The following is a 19,803-nucleotide window of genomic DNA, read 5'->3' on the forward strand; positions in this document are numbered from 1 at the left end:
CACCTACTGTTGGTCGTGGGTATGACACCACAGACCATGGCTTACGGAGACAAATCAAGATGTGGATTAATCGTAAACTGGAAATTGAACTGTAGAGGACCACTTTCACAATAATTACCAACAAAAAGAGGCTATTTGTGGAAAGTCAGGACCTTTTCCCAGTCTTCAAACATTTGCTGTGAGTATTACTGTGCTCTGCTAGTTAGTCTTAGAGCAGTGGTGTCCAAAGTCGGTTCTGAAGGGCCAGAATCCTGCATGTTTCAGGACCGACTTTGGACACCACTGACTTAGAGGTATGGTGTGGATTAAGTTTTGGTTAAGGTCAGGAATAGATGGTCTGCAGGCGCCCCCCAGTGGTCCATGTGATATTGCATGTAGACATCCACTAATTTGCTTTGACATTAACTAAAAGTCTATCGCTACAGTTAGCTTACCAAAGGATTGCATTTAAAAATAATAATGGGTAAATGGCTTAAAACCAGTTCACTAAAAAGAACGCCTGAAAATACTAGAGAAAAGTTTCTCAGGGTGAGTTGCAGAACAAAAGATGGTGACGAGGCGGTGAGCAGCGCTGCGCCCCACGCTGACTATCTGCATCTTAACACCTAAAATAAAATAATTTATCTTGGCTATCTACCGGCTGAAAGAAAATGTTTGTTTCTGCCAACGTCGCTCAATCTATTTGTCTTTTCTAATACATACTTTCAGAATCTATAAATAACTCAAAACGTCCCTAGTTGACGTGTTCATGGTTTCTATGTGGCCAGTCACAAACAGCGCCACCCTTAACATCCTAGGAACAAAGATATGAGTTCAGAGAACAGTATTTTTATTACAGGTTGTATATGTTAAAATATTATTATTACAGAGGAAATTTCAAGTTAGGTTATCAGTTTGTTAAATGGGGTAAGTTTGAGAAACATTGACTTAGGATAAGGGTTTGGGATAAGGCTGTAGACATTAATGAGAAATGAAAGGAGGTCAATGAAAAATCCTTGTGAAGACAGAAAGAGATACTAAGTTCGAGGATACTTCTATATACTGTAACTGGATGGCCAGTTTCAGAGTATTTATCAGCAAACTTCACTTCTTTGATTTGCTACTGTGCTCTACTAGTTAGATTTAGAGGTATGGTGTGAATTACGTTTTGGTTAAGGTTAGAAATAGACCAGTAATGGTTATTGTTGATACATGCATTTCCTAAAATGAATAGAAATCAATACAAAGTCCTCAGTTTGCATAGGATATGCAAACTGTGTGTGACAGACAGACGGCCAGAAAGAAACCAGCTGCATCTTGAGTCATCTTCAACCTGAGGGGAATCATATGGAACGAGTCTCCTCATGGTTTCATTATGAAATGATACACACAGCATGGGGTCTGAAGGAATAAGCTGGAGCTAGGTCTGTTGCAATAACAAATACTGTTTATTATAACTGGTAAATTGCAATAAATGGTTTAATAATTCAAGCATACCCTCTCAAAGATCAACAATCTTTCATTTCTAGCAAACATTTAATGCTGGAACTGGAAGACATCTTAAATATCCAAAACAACAAATAAAATGGATACTAAGGTCGCTGTTAGCAAAACAATTTGTAAGCCATTCAATTAGTATTTTTACATTTCTGCTTTTAAGTTTTAAAAATAGAAATGTCTTTAAAACATTCCTGCATATCATCAGCATATCGTGATGCAAAGCTCTGCACTGAACCTCATTTTTATTCCACCAAATATTGATTTCTGAACTCTTCCCTGGTTAAAACATTACTGTTGTTCTTTCTCAACATTAACTTGTTTTCTTTGCACTATTTGAGGTCTGATTTGCAGATTTTGACCATTTCTCATTTTAAATTTTTGCTTGGCATTTCAGAGACATGTTGTCAGTACTTCATATAATAATAGAACAATGTTCATTTAAAACAGAGAAACTAGTCATTTTAAGTGGTTTCTTAATGTTCTTCTAGAGTTGTATAACGCATCACACTAGATATCGGGATATGAATTTCATATCTCACATTCTTACTATGCATAATTTAAATATTCCAGGCAGATGAGTTGTACAACTCTATACTGCTGTTTATTGAAGGTCATCACAAGGCATTTTAAAGCTACTGTGAAGCATGAGAAGAGCCAGGATAAAGGGAATAACCAGGAGAAGATGTGGTTTGATCTCAGTGAAATACCTGGCAGCTGAATTTCCAACGACCAGAATGAAGCCTAATGAAAGAAGCATGGCTGTGTGATATTCTCACTGAAATGCAAACAAGAAGTCATAAAAGATCCTGAGCTCTGAAGCAAAGGCACAGGAGGGCTGCCGAAGGAGCCAATGAACATCAAGACACACACACAGTCAGTAACCATCAGTATGTGGCTGCAGGATGAACCCAGACTGGTCAACAAGACAAGAACTGAAACCTTTTAGAGAATAAATTCATATGACAACGATTAGAGCAGGCGGTCAAACTCATTTTGGGCCAAATCCAGATCATGATTTGATTATGATCTGGATTAACGGGTCGGTTGTACCAGAATGTATTGATAAAAGCTGTTCACAAACTGTTAAAATATCAATTAATTCTTAAAGTTAAATAATAATATTGGACATCTTTTCAGTCTCTCCACGGTTTTGTGATATTTTGCAATAAAAATCAAAGTTTTTGTGCTCCTAATCTGGAAATATTAGCGCTTCTTAATGACGGTAAATGTGACTTTTTATTACTCGCTGTATAGATCATGGACTTTAATCTGATATCAATTAAGGTTGAGGCAGCTGTTTAGGACAAGTAAGAATGTTTTTGACAATTTTAGAGTAAAAATTTGCAATAAACTCCAAATTATGCACAAGTGAAAAAAAGTGCGGAGATTTGTTAATTTTGAGTGAATTTCCACAATAATTCTCAAGAAACTGGAGGGACTGACTGATAAAAACTGCAGCGATTTGAGTGAAAACATAATATTTAAGCACATTTACTGTTTAGACTAGAATCTAGAGGGCCACATAACAAGCTGTGGTGGGCCAGATTTGGCCCACGGGCCTCGAGTTTGACACATGCGGATTAGACACAGTCAAATCCTCATTGGTGTTGAATTTTGGCCACTGTGCATGATTCTAACCAATAACAAATGTTCTAAATGTACAACACCAATAATAAATCCTCACTGAACTCTTTTCTTTTTCTTGACTCCACTCCTCTAATAGGGGGGAAAAAAAACAGATTTTTATTAACTGTGCCACACGAGGCCGAAGCTTGGCAGGCAACTTTTATGTTCACCCTCCTGAGGACCAAGATTTAATTTCTGCCAACAGATGTGCGTTTTAGATGATTACTAACACACACATGTGGAGGTGGATTCCCTGCGTGCAGCAGATAACTCGGTTTACAAACGATACAGCTGTCTGCAATTTTTTTCCAGGCACCTGGGTGTGAAGCAGCAGGAGATAAAGAAAACAACGCAGTTTGGGAGGAGCGGGATAGATGTTGGTAGGATACAGAAAAACAATCTGTGTGAGGAGGAAGAAAGCAAGAGGAAGGAGAGACAGAAACACATTTGAACAATGAGAAACAAGACGCTGGAAGAGAAAGTGAAAGGAGTTAGATGGAAGGTAGAAAGACAGATGTTGGAAGAAGCAGATGGGGAAATAAATTGAGTAGAGGTGAAAGGAGGACGCCTGCTCTCATCCACTCCTCTTGGGTTGTCATGTAAAGCAGTCATCTGTATGCTGCCCATATAACCGGATTCACACACTTTCTTATCAGTCTGTCTGCTGGGACGGCTTTGGGAAAAAACACACCGGATGTTTGGAAACGAGTCGGATTCAGGGCGTTGCTTTTACACATTATGCAGAAAAGCTGCATGTAAGACTGCGTGTGTGTGTGTGTGTGTGTGGGTCTGTGTGCGTGTGTGTGTGTGCATGTGGATGAGTATCCGTGTGTGTGTGGGCGTGGGCGTGCGTGTGTGTGTGTGTGTGTGTGTGTGTGTGTGTGTGTGTGTGTGTGTGTGTGTGTGTGTGTGTGTGCATGTGGATGAGTATCTGTGTGTGTGTTAGTCAAATTTGAAACCGAGAAGGTTTCCATCCTGCCAGCTCAGGAGAGCAAAGTGAGAAAATTGTCACCCTGAGCCCATGTGAAGCAGAGAAGGTGATCTTCACCACATGTGAACCTTTTTCATGCAGTTTTCTCCCCTGCTTACCTTTACCTGTCAACAATCATCTTAAACTGGACCTAATGTCTTGTTTCCACTGAGAGGCATGGCAAGAGTCGGGACGCCATTTTGTCTGTTTTCATTGTGAAAGCGGCTCATACACCTGGTACGATTAGGGCAGAGCGACTGGCGTCACTGGCTATAAATCAATTAATCAAATCATCAATTGAAAAGCTCAATAATTTCCATTTGCATAATTTTCTCTTTTCTGTTTTTCTACCAAAAACTGAATGTCAAAAGTATTCAGTGTGTTGAATTGGTCTCAACTAGTCCCTTCTTTAAGGTCAATTTTGCTTACAGACATTTCATACTTCACTTACTTTGTTGTTTCTGTTATTTTGTTAATTTATTTTGGATATTTAAAAAGTTTTCCAGTTCCAGTCTTAAATGTTTGTTAAAGTTTAATGATCTTTGAGAATGTGAACTTGCATTATTACACCATTTGTCGCGGCCTTTTACCAAATTTACCGAACAGAAGAGTCTCCACCAAACACCCAGTGTGTTTCTAATCACTTAAATTAATTAAAGGAGGGTTTAAAAGTTACATAAGTAATATAAACAATTCCAAATATAGAATTACAGATTTTGTTTCTAAACTAACTTAGGTATAATCTAACTGCCCAACAAAAATTAAAATGACAGAACTTACAATTTACAAAAATTCAACATAATTGGCCACACAACCATTACCATACATTTACTTGAAAATGGTCTCAAAACGACATTATTATCATTTCTTACAAAAACGTCTGGGACAATTTATCGTCCAGCAAAATGTGTTATCGTAACAGGCCTACACACAATGGCAGAAAAACATCACTGCTTGCAACAAGCATCAGAATAGAGCGTCCAGTCTGTCGTAGCAATAGTATGACACCATTTTAGGCATTTTGGTTTAACCCCGCCGGCCCAGTAAGAGTCCAACTGGGAGTGAAAACACTCTGAATACACCAGACTAAGAAATAGCGTAACGCTCAGTGGAAATGAGGCAGAGCCGAGGAACAGCCGCTTGAAGAGCCCATGTTAAATTTTAAGAAAGGGAAAGTTTGGGTGAATTCACACCAGCCTTGTTTAGTCCACTTCCTTGTTTAGTCCAGTTCGTTTGGAAAGGTGTGAATGCACAACTGAACTCCAATGCCAATCAGAAAAGCGACCTCTGTTCCGTCTAAAAACCAGGTCTTGATTTGGTGGAAGTGAACTCTAGTGTGGTTCAAACGCATATGTCAATGTAAGCAGACTGGAAACCGCTCCAAAAGAAGGAAGCAAACTATAACGAAGGGCATTCTGGGTAAAAACAATCAAAACAAACCTCCAAGTCTAGCGCTAGCTGGAGAAATGGCTTGTTGTCTTTTATCAAAGGCAACAGAGGAATGCTAGAATACCTTCCAGCTTCTGTTCACAAATTGGAGGCGGTGTTATGATCTGGGCTTTGGGTTGTGTTACACAATCATTTTCCCCAACAGTTTAAGAACCTAAAGAGAACTCCCATGTTTTAACATTTTACATCTATGATTGGCGCTGTCATAGTTTGCTGATAACACTCGCCTACTGTGAATGTTTCTCTTCTTTGTTCTTCAGCCTCCAGCTAAAAGGCATCAGCACACGGCTGAAATTAGAACAAGCATCTCAAGTTAGACTGCCTGTCAATATGTCTGTCTGTGTTCTTTAAAAATAACAAAGACCCAAGGAAACTGGTGTCATCTAGCTTTCAATCAAATGCTTTGCTCTATAAATAAGACAAGAGCTTTTAGATGTTTGTTTTTATCTGCGGTGTGTGTTTGCACAGGGTCCAAAGAGACGCTGAGTGAGAGATTGGTGTCAAATTTAAAGACTTGATGGAAGACGTGTGGCCCCTACCCCATGCATGCACACCCCAACACACACAGGCTGAAAAGCATTAAATATCTGGGCTATAATCTGTCTGTTTTCTCTGTTATCTCTCCAACAGTGGCTCCTCCACTACTTTCATCCATTTCTAAAACTTCTTTCATCAGTTTCAAGGCAGGCAAAACAAAAACTGTCAAACTGCGGTTGTACCGCCGCTCAGCATCTGTCTTTAAGGAATTCAGCCGAGATGAACGTCCCTTTGGCTTTGCTAGCTTTGTTTAAGGAGCAGTTATATATATATGTATATATATATATTCCCTGTACGTTTATATTCAGCCATATATACATATGCTTAAAAAACTAATGTGCCTTCAGAGTCTTGCGACTTTGAAGACAGTCTTAAAAATGAACTATTGTGTGAACTAGTAATGCTGTAACAATTTTTGGGCTTCAAATTAAAATTTTTGTCAGAAACTGGAATTCACGACTGTGGATGTTTAAAAGCAGGCTGTGCTTTTAAATCCCCTGTGTGAGTGCTGGTTTGTTACGTGTGCAAGCTACAGCTCGTTTCTTCAGACTTCTTCACGTGACCATTTATGGCATATTTTTTAATAGATAAAATACCTTAAAATGTTTTTTCACTTTTTAACTCAAATCTGAGCTGTAAGCTTCGTTTGCCTTTTGAAATTTTAGATATTCTCCGTTTTGCTTTTTTTTCTGTCATGATTTTATTCTCTTGAACAAAGATCTTGAACAAAAAAATTTGCTTTAGCTAACCCTGTCACAATAAGCAATTAATCATTTAGTAAAACGAGCCTGATAATATATTTTTAAGTATAATTTTGTGACTTATTTTATTTATGGTTCCTCTTGGGTTTTATTTCTGTTTTATTTATTGTTTTGTTTCTCATCTTTTAGTTTGGATTTTTAAATATCTTCCAATGTTGAGTTTTTTATGAAATTAAAGTTTAAAGGCGTTATTATTTCATCATCAATATATTACTTCAAAATGATCTGACAACAACAATATTAGAATTTATTATAATTTATTGCAGCATCGTCATTTGCCAGCAAAATTTTTTATTGCGACAGGCCGAGGTGTATCTTGGATGAGTTTTTTAGACTTTGCTACATAGATGTTTAAATATTAATAAAATATCCAGAATAACGCTTCACTTTGAACATGTTTCCATTTTTACCAGCGAAGAATAAAAATCCTGACTTCTTCATGTTGTTAGCATTTTTCTCCTGACCTACACGACCTTTGCTGCGAGTGTGAGAACATCAAAGCAGTTTGTTTTGTTGTTGATTCTGTTAAGTTTTGTGCGTCTGAGTTTATTCCCTCGGCTTTTATCACTCATTACGGACCTGCAGCCTTCAAGGCCTGTAATTAACTCCAGCTTTGATGCTCATTTCCTGGACAAACAAACACAGAAACAGACTCTGTTCTCCCAGTGATATGGCCAAACAAACAATCACACGCTCAGAGATGCGTTTTTTTAACACTCTGTCTTGCTGTGAAGCTAATTGTGTTTTAGTAAAACTGGAAAAATGCGCGCCACACGTGTGAGACCACACGCTGCGTTCATGCGCACGCCGCCTCGCGCCGTCCAGCAGCTTGTGGGACATCAAGACAACTTGAAGGTCTTCAGAAAATAAATCAATAAAGCTATCGGAACCTCGGCTGTGATGAGTGTCTGCTGCAGCAAAATGTAGCCATAACATTTATTCAATACCTCACAAATACCATTATAGCTTTGACCTTTGACCCTCACCAAACCCCACACCACAACACACACATAAACTGCTGATTGCCTAAAGCGTGGAAACTATAAGTTGTGTAATTTTTTCTTTTATTGATTCCTTTTGTTGTAATTCCATCTTATAAGCTGCATATTTTTTAGATATTGACTACATGTCAGGTTACGGTGGAGGCTTCTGGCTGTAACTGGTTCTGCCCCAGTCAGCCGACTGGCCGACTCGTCTCCATTAGCAGATTCTCTTCCTTGTTTTTCATAAGCACTGCAGGATTAATAAAAGCTACATTGTCACTCTGCATAAGTATGCATAAGTGTGGCTTTTTCAAAGGTCTACATGGCATATCACCTGCTGAAAGTTAACATAGTATTTAAAAAAATAACATCTAGCGATAACTTGTGAAACCCTAAATTATGCTCTCCACCAAAAAAATCCAAATGAAGAATTTAAAGAATCACTTCATGACCTTAGAGGGGAACTATTATGTAATATTCATATTTTGAACATTATCATGTTTCCATTTGGGTCCCTACTATTTCTAAAAACAACCCAACTCTTAAAAACAATTTTTTTGGTGTCTGGAAAACAAGCCGTTTCGAAAACCTTCTGAATGTAACGTCACAAATCAGCAGGCACTGCCTCTCACCTAGCAACCCCAGGCCTGTTACCTAGCAACCAAAGCAGACTTCCACCCATCACCTAGCAAAACAAGCTGAGCACCAGCATGTTTGGTCAGCTGGTTTTGCCACTGTATGCGCTGCATCCTGGTTGGTTGTGCAGAAGGCCCTACTTCTGCTTTTCAAAGATGTACAGTTGTATAATCGTCCAGGTCTTTGCAGAGCTTTTTATGTGCGAACGTAAACATTGAGTTGGGGGGGCGTGGCCAGCAGCAGCTTACTCGGATTTAAAGTGACAAGACGCCCTAAAACATCTCATTCTGAAAGGAGCTTAAAATAGGCATGATAATTACCTTTTGATTCCTTCTGTGACTATATTACATGTGCAGTACTAAAGCCTCAGTAATTTAGCCACTTCTTCATGTGACGCTCCAAGGGAGAAATCAGAACAGTCTTCTCTGTCCTGGATAAATAACTTTACCTCAGAGATGAAGTGGGTTTGAAGGGGTTGAAAAGAAGCAATTAAGAATCCAGATGGACAAATTTCAATACTGAGAAAAGTGAGACAAAGCAGAAGAAAAAAAATACAAAGGAGGCAGATGAAGCATCCTTGGTACATTTCTCATGGAGTTTAATCACCTCTCATTTCCTGTTATGCAATTTACTCTAAAAATGTGAAAATACCAGAATATGAATAAAATTAATAATGAAAGCCTTTAAAGGTTTTAAAGTTAAAGGCTGACAGGACTGAACTATGACAGCATATACTGTAGATAAAGATTTTCCACCAAAAACTCACATTTTCAAAAAATAAAACAAGGAACAGCTAGAAAATAAAAATAAAAATTACAAAATACAATTTTCGGCTTTTTAAACTCCATGTTTTTTCTAGAAGTTTTCTGATATTAAACTGAGGTTGTTGTTTTTTAAGAAAATTTTCAACTGTTCCAACTCAGAAATGTTCTTGTTTCTTCTAGAACATTTCTGAAATTAATCTCAAATTTTCTTTTTTTTGTAGCAGATTTTCAACTTTTCAAACTCCTTTAGTAACTCAATTTTCTCTTCTGTTATTGTGTTCAGGCGTACTAGGTCCATTGTAAATAGAAAAAGAGAGACTTTCCACCAAAAAACTCTGAAATTATTTAGATCTATCTCTGAAAATTTCAAGATAAAACAAGAAAGTTCCAGAATTTCCACATTGCGCTCAACATCATCTAGCTCGGTAGTAATTACTAATCTATCGCAGATAACAGAATACCCTGGTTGTTTATTTAATAACATTTTTGAGAGCATTAATCATTCATGAAACACGGAAACACGGAGACTTAAGTAATACCAGCTTTGCAAAAATCCTTCATTAGAGACTCGCTGCTTTACAACAAACGAGTCGACAATGTTACATTTCAGCAAAGAGCAAGAGCGCCACCTGGTGACCCACTGAGAAAGCACTTTAGGTTTTAATCCGGGTAAAATAATTCAACACCTGATTTAAATGAAAACATTAATTGTGCAGAGGACGCAAAGCAACTTTTTAAAAAGCAGGTTTGTTGGAGTACACACACACACACACACACACACACACACACACACACACACACACACACACACACACACACACACACACACCTAAGATCCAGTTTACAACAAAATAAACAAAAATACACTTTGAAAAACACAAAAATCTGATTGTGTTTACAGCTTCTGTTAGGTAAAATACCGAACAGAGTAACTCGCATTGTGAGACTGACCCTCCCAGTTTGGACTCGAACCGGTCTTACCGGGTGAAGCAGTGGTGGCAGACCTCTCTGGCCCGTTTGCCGGACACACAGGACGCCAGCGGCTCGGCGGAGGTCACCAGCTGACCCCGGCTGATCCTGGCTGTGGCCCGGAGACCGTTCCCCTTTCCCGGACAGACAAACCGCTCCACAATCGGCAGCATCTCCGCTTTTTGCTCCATGTGCGACGAGCTCTGTTTACATCCGTGATGAGAGCGACGTCATTACGTCACGTGTGCGTACACATAAACTATACGTAAAAAAAAAACGTCATTTATTTAGTGTTTAGTTTAGTGTTTTTTTTCTTATTTTTTGCTGAAATTTATTTTATACTAATGTCTCGTTTATTTACAATATGTATCTTTAATTGCTTAAACTTATCTTGATTGTCTCGCTACTGATTCTTTTATATTGTCATTACATTTGATGTGTTGCTCTTTGTACATAATTTATATACAAATTATACATATAAATTATTTATATAACTTATATGTAATAAGTTACATACAATTTTTAAATATATTTATAAATATATATGTATATTTACATATTTATAATTACATAAATATAATTCATGTTTGTAATATATAAATTATACTAAAAATATAACACATTTATATGAATATAATTTAAATAGATAGAACTTTTATTTAATTTTATAAATATAAATGCATATTTATTTTAATTTTTTGTTCAATAACATAAAAAAATACATTGAAAATAAAAATATTCATACAGATTTTATTTTAATAACTTAAAATAAGTTATTTTAATAACTTATTTGTATTTGTAGTTGTATTTTCTATTTATTAAACACAAAATGGTACATGTAGGTGCATATTTTTGTTAATTTTGATCACTATTGCTTTAATAGGAAAGCCCATTTCTGCCACTCCGATGAAAGAAATAAACGTTTCTCCTGATTATGACTTAGCAATGTTTTTACACCTATTTTCACTCTTATTTAAATATTTTTTTCACATAATGCCATGAAACGCATTGAAGGAAGAATCAGGAAGCACATCAATGAAGAATACAACTTAAATTCCTTTGAGTAATTTGATAAATATTAATTCATTCATTGTGTCTGAGATCACTGCAATGAGATCCTGTTATGTTTTGTGAACAGCATATTATTATTTCTAGACGGGATCTAAGTTGCTAAAAACTCTTCTTTGCTGCACAATAAACTTTTTTAGAAAAAATGCAACACAGGCTCCCAAAGAAAACAGATTTTAATGAGACATGATAAAGAAAACTTGTTTTATAAAACCAAATTTACAACTCAGGACAAAAGTCAGTTTATAAAATGATGCATGAAAATTGTTCGTCAGAGCGGTGATGCACTTAAAAAAAGAAATAAAAACAGGTACAATACTTTTAGATGAAGCAAAAACACTTGAATAATTTAACAATTTCCATGCAGATGATAAAGACAGCATTGGTAGAAACTCACAGGGTTTAAATCAAACATATGTAAGGAAAAATAGGACAGAAGAAACAAATCAGCCAAAAACACAAAAATATAAAACAAACTAGGCCAGCTCAAACCCTAACCACAGGATGGGTCTGCCTTTTTAAAACCATTTAAAACTATTTCCCTTGTATCATAAATAATTACAAATCATCTGAAAGGTTAAATAAAAGTCGTGTTTTTGTGATTGTCATCTGAACCAGCAGCTGACATGTGCAAATGAAAACATCAATGCATCAACAACTCGTGAAATCCTCGTTAAACAAATGATCAGGCTTTACGGAGACAAACATAACACTGTTTTGTTCTTAAAGGGAAAATGTCATCATAGTTTAGAGACTGAAAATAGATTTAAAGAATATAAATTCAATTTGGCCTTTCCGTGGCTTTTCAAAGCGGGCAAATAAATTTAAAACAACAAGAGCCTAAAACAGGAAGGCGTCACCAAATATGGATGATGATGTAAAGTCACTAACGTTGGTAGAAACTACTTACATTTACATAAGTAACTTTTTTTAGGAAAAAAGTATGTTAAAGAGTATTTTTACTCTGCTGTACTCTTTACTTTTACTTGAGTAATTTCAGAATGAAGTATCTCTACTTGAGTAAAATTTTTGAATAAACTTCACTGAATTTGTTTTAAACTTGGAAATGACCCTGAAAACAAAAGTTAAGTAATAGACGATATGAGCCCTTTAAGTAAAGATTAGAGAAATATTTATATTCCTTCTTTTACAGTTGTTTGTCCACACGTCTGATATTTGAGGATTTCCACGGGTATTTTTTTATTAATTTATCCTCCACTAAACCAAAGAAAGAAATGCAATTCATTGCAAAAACGAATTTACGCCTTAGAATCGAATCGAAAGAGGTTTTTAGACTACGTAATCACCTCAATGAGACAAAACCAAGGTTTACAAAGACAATAAATAAAGAACAAAATCTGTGTTATATATGGAAGACCAAGTGGTGGAAAGTCATTCTGATTTCCTAAAATTATTTTTGGGAAAATCTACCAGAACAAACCGGATGTTTTAGCAGATTAATTCCCAGAATTCCCTGAAAGAACAAACACACAGGCAGATAGAGCTTCATGTGGTCCTGCATTGATTATTTACACCAAGTAAATAACATTAACAATATTTTTTGTTTGTTTCTCATCGATAAAACATTTCATATTTTGACACAAACACTTAAGTAGTTCATGAGTTTTCTGTTGAAGTGGTCTGTGCAAACAAACGGCTGTCTGACGATGTCAACTCCTAACAGGAAGAAATGCCTGTAGAAATATTGCAAAATCTTCAAAAATATTTTTCTTAAAAAGTACCGTTCTCATGTGCAACATGATAAACAATCATTTGATAGATGTGCACCGTTTTCTCTACGTTTTAAATATGCTACACGAAACCAGATCCTGCTCAGTGAAACTCACAGAGAGTTAAAACAACAGGGAGCTGCTCATTGCAAACGCAACGAAAAAGTTAAAATAAGTTATTTCACACCATTTTTTGTTTTTCGTTTCACCAACGTGGAACAAACATAACATGATTGTACGCCATTAGCAATTCACGGATGGTAAATAATAACATTTCGCAATGATTTTTAAAGATGTCTCAAAGCAAAGTTCATAATTAAGCTCCAAACATTCCTTTGTATTTTTAAGATACACTTAGGACAAAGTGATTTCATTCAAAGTAGCAGACAGATGCAAAGTTTTATCTCTCAAGTTACATTTTCTGTCTTTTTAAAAAAAATCTACAGTAAAAGCAACACCTTTTGTTGCACCAATTACAAAACACTTAATGAGATTAAGTCAGACATTGTTTTACGCATCCGTTAGTAAATTCGTTTGAAGCTGAGGTATTAAACTTCTCTCAGCAACATTTGTGCACATAAGACTTTGTTTAATTTTGACGGACAAAAGTAAGAAAGCTGACAGATTTTCTGTCTTACAAAAATTAAGACGTCACAAGTTAAGTATTTTAGTTTTTCTTCAGATTTCTCCGTGACCGGGCATCTGAAACATGGTTTTAAAAAGTGCACTGGAATTGAGTTCGCAGAGCGTCGACATTGGGCGTTTGAAAACACCAAATGCATCCGAAGGAGACGACTCAATAAATGGCAGTAAGCTCTTCACGAGGAACGTTACCTCAACACCCGTCAGAGGATTTCTGCTACAACCCGGAGGAATACCAGTGCTGCAGCCGGGTTATCCCCCGACGGATCTGGCCGAAGTAAAAGTCTGCGTTTCTGGAGAAGTCCTGGCAGACGGAGGACTGGGCGTCCCCCAGAGCGCAGTAGAGGGCGGTGCCGCCGACACTGATGACGACGGTAACCAGACAGAGGAGGAAGAGCAGCAGACAGGAGTCTCCGCCGCCAACTTCTACACAGAAAAACAAACAATGAAATCAAATCACATGCAGATAGAGGCCAGTTGTTGACCATCACTCTGCAGCTGGGGGGGTCAAACTATCATATGTCAGAAATAATTGATAAAACTTAAGCAATAAATCAATTAATTGCATGGTAAATTAAAACAAATTCATAATTTCTTTTGTTTTTTTTTTCTTTCTACCAAAAGCCGATGTTAAAACTCTTCAGTCTGGTGTTTTGGTCTCAAATAGACCCATTTTTAAAATTTTATTAACAGAAACTTCATAATTCATTTCATTTGTTGTTTGTTTAGTTTCTTTATTTTGGATATTTAAAATGAGAATCTAAAATTTATTGATCTTTCAGAACGTATTACCTGAAAATGGTCTCAAAACAATATTATTGTTTACCGCAATAACTTCTGGGACAATTTATCATCTAATAAAACCTGTTTAACTGTTGAAATATTGATAAATAGTTGTCTCTGAATTCAACAAGTTATTTGTCAAATTAAATAACATGAAACATCTTTTCACATTGATCAGTTCCCACAGAATTGCTTTTGTGATTTTTTGACAATGAAAAATTGCAGGTTTTGTTGTGCTAATTTAGAAATATCTTCAATATCTGCACTTATGTACGATGTTAAAAGTGACTTTTTCTTACTCTCCACATCGATCACGGACTTTAACTTGACCTCAAGTGAGGCAGAGGCAGCAGTGGAGCAAAAGGAAGACATACTGCCACCTGCAGGTGGGAGTTAGTCACTTAAACCCAACATTTGTAAAAACAAAAATGTTAGCACAAGAAAGTCGGCCATTTGTTGATTTTGCTGAATACCAAAGTAACATCTGCTTCCACTTAATGATAATTCACAATGTCGTTTTCCTTTATTAGTGATTTTAAGGAAATAAATCGAGTAACGTACCATGGTCATAGGTATCATCGGGAACTTTGAAGCGGACGCGTCGCTTGGCGGTGGGTTTCTCCGGTGTGGGTTCTGGGTCAGCAGACGTAGTCAGGCTGTCCACATACACACTTTGCTTCTTCAAGATGGAGACAAGTCCAGCGGCGGGGGACATCTGAGACGCATCGCAACAGACAAAAAGATGAGACATTTTACAGAGGAGACGCTAACAGGCATAAACAAAAGAACAGAAAGGATTCCAACTCCTTAAAACTTGATAATTAAATGACTCTGCATCACACAGCCCACGGCCCGGTTCTGGAATATGGACCTCTTGATGAACCGGATCAACTTTCCTGTGAAACCAGTTATGGCTTACAAGTAAGAGGACTTTGATGACAGGTGAGCTTTGACCTGATCACACCAGAGCATCTCAGTCAGTCCAACTGTGGCTCACATTATGTAATAATGACACCAGTCAGCAATTTAAAACCATTTTCAACCCATTTAGAGAGCAGTGAGAACCTGAGATATCAAACCTAAAACTAAAACAGGAAAAAAAGATCAAATAAAATTGTTTAAAAAGACACATTTTAGTCCTGCACTTTAAGAATGGTCTCTTTAAATAAAGCAACTGCCTGAAAACGTTAATCTAACTGCTTTATATCTAAAACACATGCTAGATTAGAGTTAGAAAATCTGGAATAATTTAAACGTGATTCATTATGCTTCCTTGAAAAGGTTAGTTTAGGTCTACGGGCAATGAAAAACATGTTTATTACATTTTTTTGTGCGCAAAAAAATTGTTGAGTAATGAGATACTGGTCTCTACAACCAAACATCTTTGAAAAGCAGAAGTGGAGCCGTCTGCACAACCAACAAGTATTCGGCTCGCTCTGCTTTCTGAATGGTAAGTCAACCACAAAACAAGTTTTTTCTAGCGGTCATTGCACAGCGCAAGCAGCAGTAAAACCAGCTGACCAAACAGGATGGAGTGCTGCTTGGGTTGCTGGGTGATGGGCAGAACTTTGCTGGGGTTGCTAGGTAACAGGCTGGACTTCGCTAGTGCCTGCTGATTTATGATGTTACATTCAGAAGGTTTTTGAAACATCTAATTTTCCAGACACCAACAAAACATGAACTTGTTGCCAAAACCAGCTGGGTGAGTTTTTTCTTCAACTTGTGCTGTTTTCAGCAGCACTTGAGGTCCAAATGGAATGACAAAAACGTGCAAAATGTGAATTTTGTATGACAGGTCCCATCTAATGGAGGAGGAACAGATCCAGGAAGAACCTTTAAAACATACTAACATAATTTTCACCTCAATCTTCTGCTATGTTTTGAGAGAATCATACCAAAAAAAATAATTTTTTTAAAATGACAGAAAAACAGTCACCACCTCCACCGTGATGAGCTTCGCCATTTCGTCCAGGGAAGGAGCCCTCCTGATGAAGTCGTAGTCTTCCTCTTCCTCCCTCTCCTCTGGATATTGTTCTTGCTGCTCCAGATTGGCCTCCTGGGAAAGGAGCGCCTCAGAGTCCTCCTGCATTCATCATGGTAACTTATAGATTTTCTATTTTGCACCATTTTATTCAGATATTTTTTTAACTCTACCTGCTTATTAGGGCTGAAACAATGAATCAAATTAATCCTGATGAATTGCTTATTTAAATTATCGTCAACTAGCACTTGATTAACCACTAACTAGAGTATTCAGACTCAAAAAAGTTAATTTGTTAAATGAGCAACATAGTAAGAGCAGTAATAATTAAGCCACACCATAAATTTAATATAATTTCTACTTTTTGAATCATTTTTGTCCAGGTTAACTTAAAAAGTGAGCTGTTATTGGTACTGGTTAGTTTTCTAAACTACAGAAAAGAAATTGTTAGGGATGTTCAAATGTAAAAAACTGAGGAAAATGTTGATATCCGATAGTAATACTAGTTATGGTAGAATAAATGGATTTTATTTGATACATTTTTTATTTGATTACTCAATTAACTGTAAGAAAAATTTATAGAATATTCGAGTACTAAAATAATTGTTTACAACAGCCCTACTGTGATTAATGAATGTGATGGAAATCTGTCTAAATAAATAAAATAAAAAAATTAAAATAAAAAAAGACTGAGGCCTATTGCTTACTTTAACTGAGTTGTTTTAACAGTGAAAATATATTATTATTGACAGTATTACAGTGTTTTACTAAAAGGTTTCTAAAACAGCAATTAGTTGTAACAACGTCAATAAAACACCTCAGAGATTCATCTCTTGTTTCAGGAGAAATGGTTGCTAGCAGCAGCACAAAACATTTAGGGTGTGCATAAAATACACACACTACCAACACAGCAGGGATCCACACCCTAACCACATACTAAACTGAAAAGTGCATTAACTTTAGTTTGTTTCATGACCATATATGGAAGAATAAATGATGTACCTGAGTGTCCTGGTAAAGGTGTAGCTTCTCGCTGTGCAGCTGCAGATCTGCCCCACTGACCAGAGTCTCCACTGTGGGAGCTTCCTGACTCAAACGAGCGTCCGGCTCGCTCTGCTTCTCCTCGCCGTCGTCCTCCGTCCCCTCGTCTTCCATCCCCTCGTCTTCCATCTCCAGAGCCTCTGCTGCCTCCTCCACCACACTCCCGTCCTCCTCCTCCTCCTCTTCCTCCTCCTTCGCCTCTGCTTCCCGAGCCGGACCTAAATCTTCCTCCAGCTGCTCTGCGGGGCTGGAGCGATCCATTCCTTCAGCTGTGGAGGGGTGCAGCCCGTTTCCCCGAGCCGAAGCGGCGCGCTCTCCCCCTCCCTCCGCCTCTCTGCAGTCAGCTTGCCTTCGAATCTGATCGGAACCATAAGACGTCCTCTGTGAGTTTCCATTCGGGGATTTCCGGTCCGTTTCAGGTGAACTGAGCCTTTTAATCAAATTGTCGGAAAGCGCAGGAGGACAGGACGAATCCTCGTCTCTCTGCTCCATCCCTCCTTTAACCTGATGGGCTGCAGGAAAAAACAGGAAAGTTATCCATCTACAAATAATACTGTACTTAAGATCATTTAAAAGCACATGTTCATATTTCAACAAAACAATGCTGTGTGTAAATATTTGTAAACATAGTGTCCTCTAAAGTTTATTTATTTATATTTAATGTCTGTACACTGTTAAACTGTGAAACAGAGGTAAATTATGCACATACATAAAAGAATATTTTAACAAATACCCTCCGTCCTCTTTTCCATCAGTTTGAACCTCTGACCTCAGGAAGCCGTTAAAGCTTCACTCTGCCAGCTAAGAAAATCTATAAGAAGTTATTTATTACCAATGCAGTAACTATTATTCACCAAACTAAATATCTACACTTACCTATGGTATGAAAAGTGATTTATTCTATGCACAAATGGGTGACACTGAATGTGATTTATTTTATTTTTCACAATGATGCGCTGCTTTGTGTTTCATATAAAGTACATTTATAGTTTCCACTTCTCACAAAATGTGACAAACTCCAATCAGTATGAGCATCTCATAATAATAATTTTAAAAAAAACTACAAATAAGTAAGTATACAAATGAGACAATTCTTAAAATGTAAGCACTTACTGGAGATACATGAAGGGCGGGAAACCCCTCTGCCAAACTGAAGGCTCAAATTGTCCAAAAGAGCAACCTGAACATATATTCACATATTTGTTAAGTTATATTAAAGCATCTACATACATTTAAATTTAGAGTCTCTGACAAAACAAAGAAAGGTAGACACAAAAATGAATAACTATTAGTAACTTGTGAGGTGGTCAACAGAGACGTGTAACTTTGTGAAACACGTAGAGAGACAGAAACAAAGCAAACTGAAAATGTCTTACCTCAGCATCTCGTGTCCTCGGTCTGTAAACAGGAGAGAGAGAATCAGAGGGCTGAGCGGACAGAAGGTCCGTCTTGGTTTTAGTGAAAGAAGATGTGTGACCCGTCTCTGTTCTCCCAATCTAATATTAGCCTGAACACATTTCCCTGGCTAATAAAACCTGTGTGTGTGCTGGCAGTGTGTGTGTGTTTCTAAAATGTGATGGGAGGTCTGGGGGCTCACAGTAACATCATGGAGTAAAAAAAGTTCATTTAAACCACTGAAAACAGTTTAAACTACATGTAACTATATAGAGGCATAAACTGGAGGGAGAATTTGGATCACAGTGTCCAGAAAAAGAGTGGAAATTAAGGAAATGTCCTCCGAAGGTAAGGAGACACGACTCGGTTTGTGTGTGTGTGTGTGTGCGTTGGTATATGTGATTTAGCAGGACATTTCGTCAGAATACACACCACACTAGAAGGACATTTTGAATTAGCAGGACAGGAGCGGTGTCCTGCTAAAACAGAGAAAAATCTAAAAACGTAGAAAGGTTTCTATTGGTCTATTAACCCCAAAAATGCAAAAAAAACGAGATGTCCGCTTAATACACATAAACCTGATTTTGTGTATAATCTGTGTATCACCACAGTGCCCCCTATGGCAGGTTTGTGTAATAGCAGGACCTCATGAATATTCACACAAGGTCTTAATCTGATTGGTTGTTTACCGGAAGGTCCTGCTAATTATTACAGTGTCCTTCTAATTCACGTCTTGCAATTTACACTGGGGATGAGTTGGCAATATGATTATTCTGTGCTATAAGATACAGAAATGAATATATATTTTGGTCAAATATTGTTTATTTAAAATATTATGACTAATAAATGTGTGACATAAGTGCATGGATTAAAAGAAATATAAACCATAAGAGAGCCATTTTTTCACCAAACTATTTATACACTCCACTGCTAACATTTTGTTGATTCTGGCTTGCTCTGCATCCATAGAACCAGAACCAAGCATTTTG

General features: G+C 37.2%; 2 protein-coding genes across 3 annotated transcripts in view; both read right to left on the bottom strand.

Moving 5' to 3' along the window:
• Positions 1–10,398, bottom strand: part of smyd3 (SET and MYND domain containing 3) — a 74,545-nt gene extending 64,147 nt beyond the window's left edge. The window contains exon 1 of the mRNA XM_044096095.1: positions 10,187–10,398. Coding sequence (XP_043952030.1) covers positions 10,187–10,365 — 179 coding nt within the window. The 5' untranslated portion in view covers positions 10,366–10,398. The remainder of the gene's footprint in view (positions 1–10,186) is intronic.
• Positions 10,399–11,400: 1,002 nt separating this feature from the next.
• cnsta (consortin, connexin sorting protein a) overlaps positions 11,401–19,803 on the bottom strand; it is a 32,848-nt gene continuing 24,445 nt past the window's right edge. For both annotated transcript variants that reach the window (XM_044096153.1, XM_044096144.1), the window contains 6 exons: positions 18,796–18,817; positions 18,533–18,599; positions 17,381–17,931; positions 16,337–16,480; positions 14,959–15,112; positions 11,401–14,040 (listed from right to left, as the gene is read on the bottom strand). In XM_044096153.1, coding sequence (XP_043952088.1) covers positions 13,832–14,040; positions 14,959–15,112; positions 16,337–16,480; positions 17,381–17,931; positions 18,533–18,599; positions 18,796–18,817 — 1,147 coding nt within the window. In that variant the 3' untranslated portion in view covers positions 11,401–13,831. The remainder of the gene's footprint in view (positions 14,041–14,958; positions 15,113–16,336; positions 16,481–17,380; positions 17,932–18,532; positions 18,600–18,795; positions 18,818–19,803) is intronic.

The sequence above is a fragment of the Gambusia affinis genome, linkage group LG02 (assembly GCF_019740435.1).
Source record: "Gambusia affinis linkage group LG02, SWU_Gaff_1.0, whole genome shotgun sequence".
Lineage (NCBI taxonomy): Eukaryota > Metazoa > Chordata > Actinopteri > Cyprinodontiformes > Poeciliidae > Gambusia > Gambusia affinis.